The following is a 12,930-nucleotide window of genomic DNA, read 5'->3' on the forward strand; positions in this document are numbered from 1 at the left end:
ATTTGGGTTTAGTGTCTCTTTAACCTCTTATTTGGAATTGGAAGTTAGAGAGTTTTTGGACTTGTCTTTAACGCTATTAATTTTACCTAACTATCGTGAGTTACTCATTTTCTTAATCAATAGACCATGATAAGAATATGATTGGATCATATAAGTAAGTCTATAAATGGCTACCGGCTTCTATCGACGCCTCAAAAGTGCACGTGATCTTAGGCTGGTAGCCATTTATAGGCTTATATTTATATGATACAATCATATTCTTATAGGTTCACAGTACATAGGTTGTATTAAGTAGCCTGATATATGTTAGTTATTGAAAAACAGGTATAGCTAAATCTTATCTACAAAATTATCAGTACCTGAAAACCTAGTATCCTCACTGCTATTGCAAACAAAGGGGTTAATTGCATTGGGGGGTTTGGGGTGCATGGCTATTTAGGGGACATGATTGAGATTTGAGAATGAGAGTGATTTTTTTTAAGGAGCTATTGCACTGGGGGTCAAGTTTAATGGCTCTGTTTTAGTGCACTGCATAGGATTTAGACTTCATTCTTTTACCTAGTGATTTAGCACATATTCTCCAAATGTTAATAGTGGGGATAAGCCAGCCAGAAGCTACACTTTCCTGCAGAATATGTAGGTCTGCTCTTATTTTGTCTCTTATACATGCTTTGTAAATGTGTGCCCCCTCGTGAAAAAAAATAACCCCCCCCCCCCCCAATTTCATTTGTTCTGTAGCTGACCCTGCACATATGTAACTCCACATATATGCCTTGTACATTCTCCCTACTACAATATGTAACTTCACTTTTAGGTCTTGAACATTCTCCCTACTACAATATGTAACTTCACTTGCAGGCCTTGTACATTCTCCACTTCACATATGTAACTCCCTATGCGGGCCCTAGAAACTCTCTCCTTCTCATATCAATTTTCAATCTATTGGAGACTGTGAAAATAAGAGAGACAACTTCAGGTACAAAAAGAGAGAAGCAGGAGTTGTATTCTCAGTCTCATAGTGAAGTTTGCAGGATTGTACATATGTGGCCAACATACTGTATGTAATGGAAAACATAAATTATGCTTACCTGATAATTTCCTTTTCTTCTGATGGAAAGAGTCCCCAGTTGCATTCATTACTTTTGGGAAATAAGAACCTGGCCACCAGGAGGAGGAAAAGACAACCCAGCCCAAGGCTTAAATACTCCTCTCACTCCCCTCATCCCCCAGTCATTCTGCAGAGGAACAAGGAACAGTAGAAGAAATAGGGTGAAAGCTGCCAGAAGAAAAAACATAATTTATGTAAGAACTTACCTGATAAATTCATTTCTTTCATATTAGCAAGAGTCCATGAGCTAGTGACGTATGGGATATACATTCCTACCAGGAGGGGCAAAGTTTCCCAAACCTTAAAATGCCTAAAAATACACCCCTCACCACACCCACAAATCAGTTTAATGAATAGCCAAGAAGTGGGGTGATAAGAAAAAAGTGCGAAAGCATAAAAAATAAGGAATTGGAATAATTGTGCTTTATACAAAAAAATCATAACCACCACAAAAAAGGGTGGGCCTCATGGACTCTTGCTAATATGAAATAAATGAATTTATCAGGTAAGTTCTTACATAAATTATGTTTTCTTTCATGTAATTAGCAAGAGTCCATGAGCTAGTGACGTATGGGATAATGACTACCCAAGATGTGGATCTTTCCACGCAAGAGTCACTAGAGAGGGAGGGATAAAATAAAGACAGCCAATTCCTGCTGAAAATAATCCACACCCAAAATAAAGCTTAAATGAAAACATAAGCAGAAGATTCAAACTGAAACAGCTGCCTGAAGTACTTTTCTACCAAAAACTGCTTCAGAAGAAGAAAACACATCAAAATGGTAGAATTTAGTAAAAGTATGCAAAGAAGACCAAGTTGCTGCTTTGCAAATCTGATCAACCGAAGCTTCATTCCTAAACGCCCAGGAAGTAGAAACTGACCTAGTAGAATGAGCTGTAATCCTCTGAGGCGGAGTTTTACCCGACTCAACATAGGCATGATGAATTAAAGATTTCAACCAAGATGCCAAAGAAATGGCAGAAGCTTTCTGGCCTTTTCTAGAACCGGAAAAGATGACAAAGAGACTAGAAGTCTTTCGGAAAGTCTTAGTAGCTTCAACATAATATTTCAAAGCTCTAACAACATCCAAAGAATGCAATGATTTCTCCTTAGAATTCTTAGGATTAGGGCATAATGAAGGAACTACAATTTCTCTACTAATGTTGTTGGAATTCACAACCTTAGGTAAAAATTCAAAAGAAGTTCGCAACACTGCCTTATCCTGATGAAAAATCAGAAAAGGAGACTCACAAGAAAGAGCAGACAATTCAGAGACTCTTCTGGCAGAAGAGATGGCCAAAAGGAAAAAAACTTTCCAAGAAAGTAATTTAATGTCCAATGAATGCATAGGTTCAAACGGAGGAGCTTGAAGAGCCCCCAGAACCAAATTCAAACTCCAAGGAGGAGAAATTGACTTAATGACAGGTTTTATACGAAACAAGGCTTGTACAAAACAATGAATATCAGGAAGATTAGCAATCTTTCTGTGAAAAAGAACAGAAAGAGCAGAGATTTGACCTTTCAAGGAACTTGCGGACAAACCTTTATCTAAACCATCCTGAAGAAACTGTAAAATTCTCGGAATTCTAAAAGAATGCCAGGAAAAATGATGAGAAAGACACCAAGAAATATAAGTCTTCCAGACTCTATAATATATCTCTCTAGATACAGATTTACGAGCCTGTAACATAGTATTAATCACAGAGTCAGAGAAACCTCTTTGACCAAGAATCAAGCGTTCAATCTCCATACCTTTAAATTTAAGGATTTGAGATCCTGATGGAAAAAAGGACCTTGCGACAGAAGGTCTGGTCTTAACGGAAGAGTCCACGGTTGGCAAGAGGCCATCCGGACAAGATCCGCATACCAAAACCTGTGAGGCCATGCTGGAGCTACCAGCAGAACAAACGAGCATTCCTTTAGAATCTTGGAGATTACTCTTGGAAGAAGAACTAGAGGCGGAAAGATATAGGCAGGATGATACTTCCAAGGAAGTGATAATGCATCCACTGCCTCCGCCTGAGGATCCCGGGATCTGGACAGATACCTGGGAAGTTTCTTGTTTAGATGAGAAGCCATCAGATCTATTTCTGGAAGTTCCCACATTTGAACAATCTGAAGAAATACCTCTGGGTGAAGAGACCATTCGCCCGGATGCAACGTTTGGCGACTGAGATAATCCGCTTCCCAATTGTCTATTCCTGGAATATGAACCGCAGAGATTAGACAGGAGCTGGATTCCGCCCAAACCAGAATTCGAGATACTTCTTTCATAGCCAGAGGACTGTGAGTCCCTCCTTGATGATTGATGTATGCCACAGTTGTGACATTGTCTGTCTGAAAACAAATGAACGATTCTCTCTTCAGAAGAGGCCAAGACTGAAGAGCTCTGAAAATTGCACGGAGTTCCAAAATATTGATCGGTAATCTCACCTCCTGAGATTCCCAAACCCCTTGTGCTGTCAGAGACCCCCACACAGCTCCCCAACCTGTAAGACTTGCATCTGTTGAAATTACAGTCCAGGTCGGAAGAACAAAAGAAGCCCCCTGAACTAAACGATGGTGATCTGTCCACCACGTCAGAGAGTGTCATACAATCGGTTTTAAAGATATTGAGATATCTTTGTGTAATCCCTGCACCATTGGTTCAGCATACAGAGCTGAAGAGGTCGCATGTGAAAACGAGCAAAAGGGATCGCGTCCGATGCAGCAGTCATAAGACCTAGAATTTCCATGCATAAGGCTACCGAAGGGAATGATTGTGACTGAAGGTTTCGACAAGCTGAAATCAATTTTAGACGTCTCTTGTCTGTCAAAGACAGAGTCATGGACACTGAATATATCTGGAAACCCAAAAAGGTTACCCTTGTCTGAGGAATCAATGAACTTTTTAGTGAATTGATCCTCCAACCATGATTTTGAAGAAACAACAAAAGTCGATTCGTATGAAATTCTGCTAAATGTGAAGACTGAGCAAGTACCAAGATATCGTCCAAATAAGGAAATACCACAATACCCTGTTCTCTGATTACAGATAGAAGGGCACCGAGAACCTTTGTAAAAATTCTTGGAGCTGTTGCTAGGCCAAACGGCAGAGCCACAAACTGGTAATGCTTGTCTAGGAAAGAGAATCTCAGAAACTGATAGTGAGCTGGATGAATTGGAATATGCAGATATGCATCCTGTAAATCTATTGTAGACATATAATGCCCTTGCTGAACAAAAGGCAGGATAGTCCTTACAGTTACCATTTTGAATGTTGGTATCCTTACATAACGATTCAATATTTTTAGATACAGAACTGGTCTGAAGGAATTCTCCTTCTTTGGTACAATGAAGAGATTCGAATAAAACCCCAGCCCCTGTTCCAGAACTGGAACTGGCATAATTACTCCAGCCAACTCTAGATCTGAAACACATTTCAGAAATGCTTGAGCTTTCGCTGGGTTTACTGGGACACGGGAAAGAAAGAATCTCTTTGCAGGAGGTCTTATCTTGAAACCAATTCTGTACCCTTCTGAAATAATGTTCTGAATCCAAAGATTGTGAACAGAATTGATCCAAATTTCTTTGAAAAAACGTAATCTGCCCCCTACCAGCTGAGCTGGAATGAGGGCCGCACCTTCATGTGGACTTAGAAGCTGGCTTTGCTTTTCTAGACGGCTTGGATTTATTCCAGACTGGAGATGATTTCCAAACTGAAACTGCTCCCGAGGATGAAGGATCAGGCTTTTGTTCTTTGTTGAAACGAAAGGAACGAAAACAATTATTAGCCCTGTTTTTACCCTTAGATTTTTTATCCTGTGGTAAAAAAGTTCCTTTCCCACCAGTAACAGTTGGGATAATAGAATCCAACTGAGAACCAAATAATTTATTACCCTGGAAAGAAAGGGAAAGTAGAGTCGATTTAGAAGACATATCAGCATTCCAAGTTTTAAGCCATAAAGCTCTTCTAGCTAAAATAGCTAGAGACATAAACCTGACATCAACTCTGATAATATCAAAAATGGCATCACAGATAAAATTATTAGCATGTTGAAGAAGAATAATAATGTTATGAGAATCATGATCTGTTACTTGTTGCTCTAAAGTTTCCAACCAAAAAGTTGAAGCTGCAGCAACATCCGCCAATGATATAGCAGGTCTAAGAAGATTACCTGAACACAAATAAGCTTTTCTTAGAAAGGATTCAATTTTCCTATCTAAAGGATCCTTAAAGGAAGTACCATCTGCCGTAGGAATAGTAGTACGTTTAGCAAGGGTAGAGATAGCCCCATCAACTTTAGGGATTTTGTCCCAAAACTCTAATCTGTCAGACGGCACAGGATATAATTGCTTAAAACGTTTAGAAGGAGTAAATGAATTACCCAAATTATTCCATTCCCTGGAAATTACTTCAGAAATAGCACCAGGGACAGGAAAAACTTCTGGAATAACCACAGGAGATTTAAAGACCTTGTCTAAACGTTTAGATTTAGTATCAAGAGGACCAGAATCCTCAATTTCTAATGCAATTAGGACTTCTTTAAGTAAAGAACGAATAAATTCCATTTTAAATAAATATGAAGATTTATCAGCATTAACCTCTGAAACAGAATCCTCTGAACCAGAAGAATCATTAGAATCAGAATGATGATGTTCATTTAAAAATTCATCTGGATAAAGAGAAGTTTTAAAAGACTTTTTATGTTTACTAGAAGGAGGAATAACAGACATAGCCTTCTTAATAGATTCAGAAACAAAATCTCTTATGTTATCAGGAACACTCTGAACATTAGATGTTGATGGAACTGCAACAGGTAATGGTATGTTATTAAAGGAAATATTTTCTGCATTAACAAGTTTGTCATGACATTTAATACAAACAACAGCTGCAGGAACAGCTACCAAAAGTTTACAGCAGATACACTTAGCACTTCCAGCACCAGGCAGCGATTTTCCTGAAGTATCTTCTGACTCAGATGCAACATGAGACATCTTGCAATATGTAAGAGAAAAAACAACATATAAAGCAAAATTGATCAAATTCCTTAAATGACAGTTTCAGGAATGGGAAAAAATGCCAAAGAACAAGCTTCTAGCAACCAGAAGCAATGAAAAATGAGACTTAAATAATGTGGAGACAAAAGCGACACCCATATTTTTTTAGCGCCAAATAAGACGCGCACATTATTTGGCGCCTAAATGCTTTTGGCGCCAAAAATGACGCCACATCCGGAACGCCGACATTTTTGGCGCAAAAGAACGTCAAAAAATGACGCAACTTCCGGCGACACGTATGACGCCGGAAACAGAAAAGATTTTTTGCGCCAAAAAAGTCTGCGCCAAGAATGACGCAATAAAATGAAGCCTTTTCAGCCCCCGCGAGCCTAACAGCCCACAGGGAAAAAGTCAAATTTTTAAGGTAAGAAAAAATGATTGATTCAAAATGCATTATCCCAAATATGAAACTGACTGTCTGAAAATAAGGAATGTTGAACATCCTGAGTCAAGGCAAATAAATGTTTGAATACATATATTTAGAACTTTATAAAAAAAGCGCCCAACCATAGCTTAGAGTGTCACAGAAAATAAGACTTACTTACCCCAGGACACTCGTCTACATGTTGTAGAAAGCCAAACCAGTACTGAAACGAAAATCAGCAGAGGTAATGGTATATATATATATACACGAGTATATCGTCGATCTGAAAAGGGAGGTAAGAGATGAATCTCTACGACCGATAACAGAGAACCTATGAAATAGACCCCGTAGAAGGAGATCATTGCATTCAAATAGGCAATACTCTCCTCACATCCCTCTGACATTCACTGCACGCTGAGAGGAAAACCGGGCTCCAACCTGTTGCGGAGCGCATATCAACGTAGAATCTAGCACAAACTTACTTCACCACCTCCATAGGAGGCAAAGTTTGTAAAACTGATTTGTGGGTGTGGTGAGGGGTGTATTTATAGGCATTTTAAGGTTTGGGAAACTTTGCCCCTCCTGGTAGGAATGTATATCCCATACGTCACTAGCTCATGGACTCTTGCTAATTACATGAAAGAAATAAGGATGCCCCACATAAAATTACGGGTGGGGAGCTGTGGACTCTTTCCATCAAAAGAAAAGGAAATTATCAGGTAAGCATAATTTATGTTTTTCTTCTTAAATGGAAAGAGTCCACAGCTGCATTCATTACATTTGGGAAAACAATACCCAAGCTATAGAGGACACTGAATGCCAAGACGGGAGGGTACAATAGGCGGCCGACACTGAGGGCACCAGGCCTGAACCCCTACCCAATAAAAAAAAACTGCTTCGTCCGAAGCCAAGAAAATTTTAAGAGGAAAAGCTCCAATGACACTGACTCACACAGTTAGTCCAGAAGCCAAACTAGAGGGCGCTAACAGACTCGAATGAGCCAACAGTTCTCCAGGAGACACCGTCGCCCAACAAACGGTCCCCCCACTGCTCATCTCCACAAATGGACACCTGCCGAAAACCCCCAAGGGAACAAGGCAAAGGAGAACCAAGGAAACCAAAAGGCCCCTTAATACAGAAAGAACACCTCTACGAGTGAGCCCAGCTCACAGAGACCCAAAGGGGCCCAAACAGGGAAAGGAGACCACGCCTATACCAAGCAAAACCCGGGGTAAGACCAGGCACAGAGACAGAACAGACGTCTCCACAATATCCTGCAAGCACGGAATGCAACTGAAGAGGCAAAGTCCTCCCAGTGTCTGGCCATAGAATACCAAAGTATTCGACCATGAAAACGTGTGTAATAAACCCAGGAGAAAAAACCCAAGTTTAAGAACACAGAGCCCACAACAGGACGGCACAGAGGGTACTTGCGAGGAAGAAGAATCAGTCAAGAAAGAAACAGACCGCAAAAGCAATCCCCAGACAGAGGGCACATTCCAGGCAACCTAAGTAAGTCACCGGACCTACACACAGGTCCCTGAAAAGGGGAAGACAAAACCTTGAGGCCCCCCGAGAAGGAGAGTATAACCTCAGAACCTGAAGGAAGAGTAAACCCTCTTCTAATCAATGGAGCAAGTTGAAAGGAAAATCTATATCCTAGCAGACTAAGCTAACAGGATAGACTCAACAAAGCTCACACATCCAGTGGAGACTGAGATCCAAATGCAGTTCCTTAGACCGCTCGGCCATCCTGACCTGCAAACCCATACCAGCTGGACCAACCCAGCCACCGGGATACAAGACAGGGAAACAAAAGAATCCCGAAACAGGTACAGGAACGAGCGTAAGGATAGCACAGCCAACCCCACAGAGCACAAGTGCAACCCGACTGAAACAGACAATAAGGCCATAGACCTAAGGATCTATCAAATAAAGGCCCAACAAGTCTGCTTGGAGCCAGCAAGACCCCAGGGGGAACCAATCCCACCTTTCTGCCTCCCATCCAAGAGAAGCCCCAAGCAAGGACTCTATCTCCATTGGGCAACAACTGTCCTCATGGCCCGAAGCCACCGGCTAATGGGAAGAGAAATTCCCAACACAGAAGTCCTAGAAAGGACCCCCCTACAAGTAGCTTGCCAGAGGCACAGCCAACCCATTCGCCTGACCAGGCGAATACAACCCTAAGGCGCACCAGAAATTGGACATCCAGCACCAGCAGCTGGGTAAGAACCAACCCTTGAGGCTCAAGCCACACGGCTAACCACCAGATAGATGACATGGGCCACTCTGTGGCAAAGAGTAAAAAAATACTCCGAAAACATGGCCAACCATGACCAGGTAAGGTAGATGGAGCAAGGACATAGCCCAACTTCCCACTACCGTGAAACATCCCGACCAGCCCTGAGATCCAAGATTCCAAAACCACCCAAGACTGGGTCAGGAAAAAGGCCAAGCGAAGCTTCAGCAACTGGAAGTCTCAGGGAGAAAAATAGGTCCGGGCACCTAACAGTTCAGGCAAACCTTACCCTAGAACTAAACACCCCAACCGGCCAAAGAGCCAGACACAAGGGTATGGATGCATATCCAGAGAATCCGGATAGTGAGAAGAACTCGAAAGCTCCAACCAAGGAAGGAACCACCCCTAGCTGAAGTCCAACGCTCCAAGGAGCAAGGCTAGAAGTCGTATGAAGATACTTCTCAGAGCCTCAGGACAACCAAGGGATAACTCGAGGTCAAAAAATCCTACTAGCAGGACTAGTCTCCCTAACAACTCCACCAAGCAGAGGACAAAAGGGAAGAGAAGGCACTAAGCCTACCCAGCTCCGGAAAACCCAGAGCTAAACAAAAGTCCCTGCAGGGAACAACCATCACCCGGAAAGACAGATCTCTAAAAGGAGATCCACTAACCTGGAGGCAATGGAAGAAGACACAAAGGCCTCTTAAAACTTAGTCAAGAGTAAGAGCTGCATCTAGAAATACTAGAAACAGCTTACGCGTACACCTGCAAGGTGTCAAGAGCTGCAACAGGTTTCAAACTGCAAACCTTCGGCATGTTAGACAGCTATCCTGTACAAGCTGTTGGATCAAGTCCAAAAGGACAATCCAGAGGCCTAAAAAAAGAAGGCCAAACCGCTCAATAGCAGTAAGGGGCATTAAGCCCTACCACCCTCCACCACATGGGGAGGAAACTAAGCGGAAAAACTCCCCTGCCCGGCCATCTATGACTGAAGGCCATAAGGACTGAAACAACCCTTCCCACCTCACAGACCCATAGGTCCTCTCGAATGCTTAGTTGAACATGAAAAAAAAAATGATAACATGAGAACTCGGTGCTTCTACCGAACCAGCAGAGCAGAACAGCGCCACATGTCTGAACAGCCGCAAAACTGAATGAACCCGACAGGCCAGCCTGCACCTAGGGTCCCAACCGGCAAGCTGCGTAAATTCTCCCTTGTAAGGTAAAAAACAGACATTTTTAACAGAGGACTAACATGTCTAACAACTTCCGAAGAAGTAATAAAGAGTATCAATCCCAGAAGGTTCCTGAAGGAAAAAAAGACAAATAAAAGACATCCCATCGGATATAAATAAAATATAAGGCAACCCAGAGGTTAAGGTCCAAAAAGACACAGGCCTACCCGCAGGACCAGCCAAACGGAGCCCTAGCTCACAAAACTGGGAAAGATCTCAAACAAATGACAATCAGGAAATTACTTCATCCCCACATGTCTAATGAGGTGCACCATTCGAATTATCAGACTGAAATTCCCCATATCTGGCAACAATAGGGTAATTCAAAAACAGAAAAACATGTCTGAGCAACACGCGAAGACGCGCAATCCTGTAACGGATAGGCACAACACTCAGGGACAGATACCCCTGTGGGGAACTGTAGAGGCCCCCCCCCCCAAGGCGGAAGGCCCGGGACAATAGGGCACAAGCACATTCTCAAAGAAACATCTGGACTCTGCAGACGAACAATCGCCAACATTATTTGGAAGCGAAAACGTGCTGCAACCTCCGGGGGTAACACGCCGCCCCACATGGAGGAACCATAAACTGGGTTACCCGCATGTGCAGAAGTATGATTTGTTAGGGAACTCGCCTCTCTGAGGACAGGACCCCCCAGAGGCGGATGGCTCGGCAGTCCCTTGATTCCCCGAGCACGAGGAACCAGACGCTCTGATATGGCATACGGAACAAAACTGGTTGACAGGCGTCAACGAGGGCACTCCGGATTCATCACTGGACACAGAATCCTCTGTAACTGAATCTGAAATTAACAGTCTCAGCATCAGAATCCTCCATAGCTGGATAAAGGACATTTAAATATGGACTAAAGTAGTGAAAACTAAAATGGCACCTGACACCCCCAATGGCTGGGGCACTCACTACCCTTGATTCCAAGATACTAAAAGAGACTCACTGAGACCCTTATGTATAGTTAGGCCCGCAAGGTGGTAGCCTTTCGGGAAACATTCACATTACAGTACATTGCAAATAAAGTAAAATGAATTGATCTTACCGGAATCTACGCCGTGGAACAGGAACACAGCCCTTCAAGTGTGACGGATAGTAGCATCCCCTCCGCCATGGACTTGAGAGAAGAAAGCAGGCAGCGAAGCAAAGTTCGACAATGCCGATTGCTTGAGGAGTTGTTAATATGAGTCGGGATGGTTTCGCAGAAAGAAAGAAACTCCCTGCATCTCCGGACTCTAACTTTTATCCAAGCCCTCACTGAGAGACTGACAGGACTACTTAAAACTTCTGTCCCATGCCGAAGAGTACTACCCTCCATAAGAGACCAAAACAAAAATTCTGACACTTCTCTGCTATTCTCCTGGGACGAAAATCAAAGAATGACTGGGGGATGAGGGGAGTGGGAGGAGTATTTAAGCCTTTGGCTGGGGTGTCTTTGCCGCCTCCTGGTTGCCAGGTTCTTATTTCCCAAAAGTAATGAATGCAGCTGTGGACTCTTTCCATTTAAGAAGAAAATCATGTTTTGTTTAAGTGCATTACAGCAGTGCATAACTATATTCTGTAATTTATTGGGAATCAAAATGTACCAGTGTACGATCCCTGCTAGCAAACACGTTTAGTTTATAATTTCTTGGGGGTTTAACCCCTAATGGTACAGGCAACTTTATTTGGGATGCTGATGAGAATTCAACTTGATGATTTATGTTTGTGGGCACAGTTTACAATTGTTTTAGCTCTTTTATAGTAACAGGAAGGGGGACAGTAAATGCTATTACTTCATACAGCTAGCAGATCAGTGAATCTCAACCTTTTACACTTCAATCTCCTGTGTGCACGTAAGTATATTCTATATAATATCTAACGCATGAAAATTCTTATTTCTAATTTATTTAAGAAACATAAAATGTAAAACTAATTGTAGATAAGCATATTTGAAGTATACATATGGTTTGTGCACAGTAAAGACTATCACACAATGTCATAATGCATACTTCATATCCCCTTACAGAGAAACAGCTCTCAGTCTAAAATATGCCTCTAAATTTCTGTGAGGGACCTCAGTCACAATACTAACAATGCCTCTTAGATCATCTCACCAGACCAGAGAGCTTTAGACAATTAGGCCCATAGTGATAACATTTACTAGAGGCATTATTTATGAATGTGGATTGAAAAACAAATGCAATTATGTGCATCTGAATTTTAATGTTGATGTCCTTTTTATATAAGCATATCCTGTTTAATTTTATTTCTAGGTATCTCTGCAGGTTAAAAAAAAATAAATGTGGCCTCTTGTGATCTGTATGCAATATTTTACCTTGCCAAATTCCTGAAGCTGTACAATATAATATAACCCATTTGAATTTAGCTTAAAACGACTTGATGATAACCCTGAAAAAGATACAGAACACAAAGTGAAAGACAGCAAAGTTAAGCAGATACATTCATGCTATAAAAAAATATTAGTCTGTATAATAGAATAAAATAAATACAAACAGAATTCTATTGTATACCACTTTTGTAATCAGTGTGTGCCCAGTGCATACATTTTATTTGAATAAAAAAAAAAAAGTTTCCTGGAGCACCTTAATGAGATACTAAATCCAATTTTTTTCTTTAATGATTCAGATAGAGCATGCAATTTTAAAGGGACACTGAACCCACATTTTTTCTTTTGTAATTCAGAAAGAGCATGCAATTTTAAGCAACTTTCTAACTTACTCCTATTATCAATTTTTCTTCGTTCTCTTGCTATCATTATTTGAAAAAGAAGGCATCTAAGCTTTTTTTTGGTTTCAGTACTCTGGACAGCACTTTTTTATTGGTGGATGAATTTATCCACCAATCAGCAAGGACAACCCAGGTTGTTCACCAAAAATGGGCCGGCATCTAAACTTACATTCTTGCATTTCAAATAAAGATACAAAGAGAATG

The 12,930-nt window shown here is 41.5% G+C and overlaps 1 protein-coding gene across 1 annotated transcript in view; it reads right to left on the reverse strand.

The window, feature by feature from the left end:
- The window catches only part of PGAP1 (post-GPI attachment to proteins inositol deacylase 1), a 703,705-nt gene that overhangs the window by 432,877 nt on the left and 257,898 nt on the right, over nt 1–12,930 (reverse strand). Inside the window, exon 16 of the mRNA XM_053698557.1 lies at nt 12,314–12,387. Coding sequence (XP_053554532.1) covers nt 12,314–12,387 — 74 coding nt within the window. The remainder of the gene's footprint in view (nt 1–12,313; nt 12,388–12,930) is intronic.

This window comes from Bombina bombina, chromosome 1 (genome assembly GCF_027579735.1).
Source record: "Bombina bombina isolate aBomBom1 chromosome 1, aBomBom1.pri, whole genome shotgun sequence".
Taxonomy (NCBI): Eukaryota; Metazoa; Chordata; class Amphibia; order Anura; family Bombinatoridae; genus Bombina; species Bombina bombina.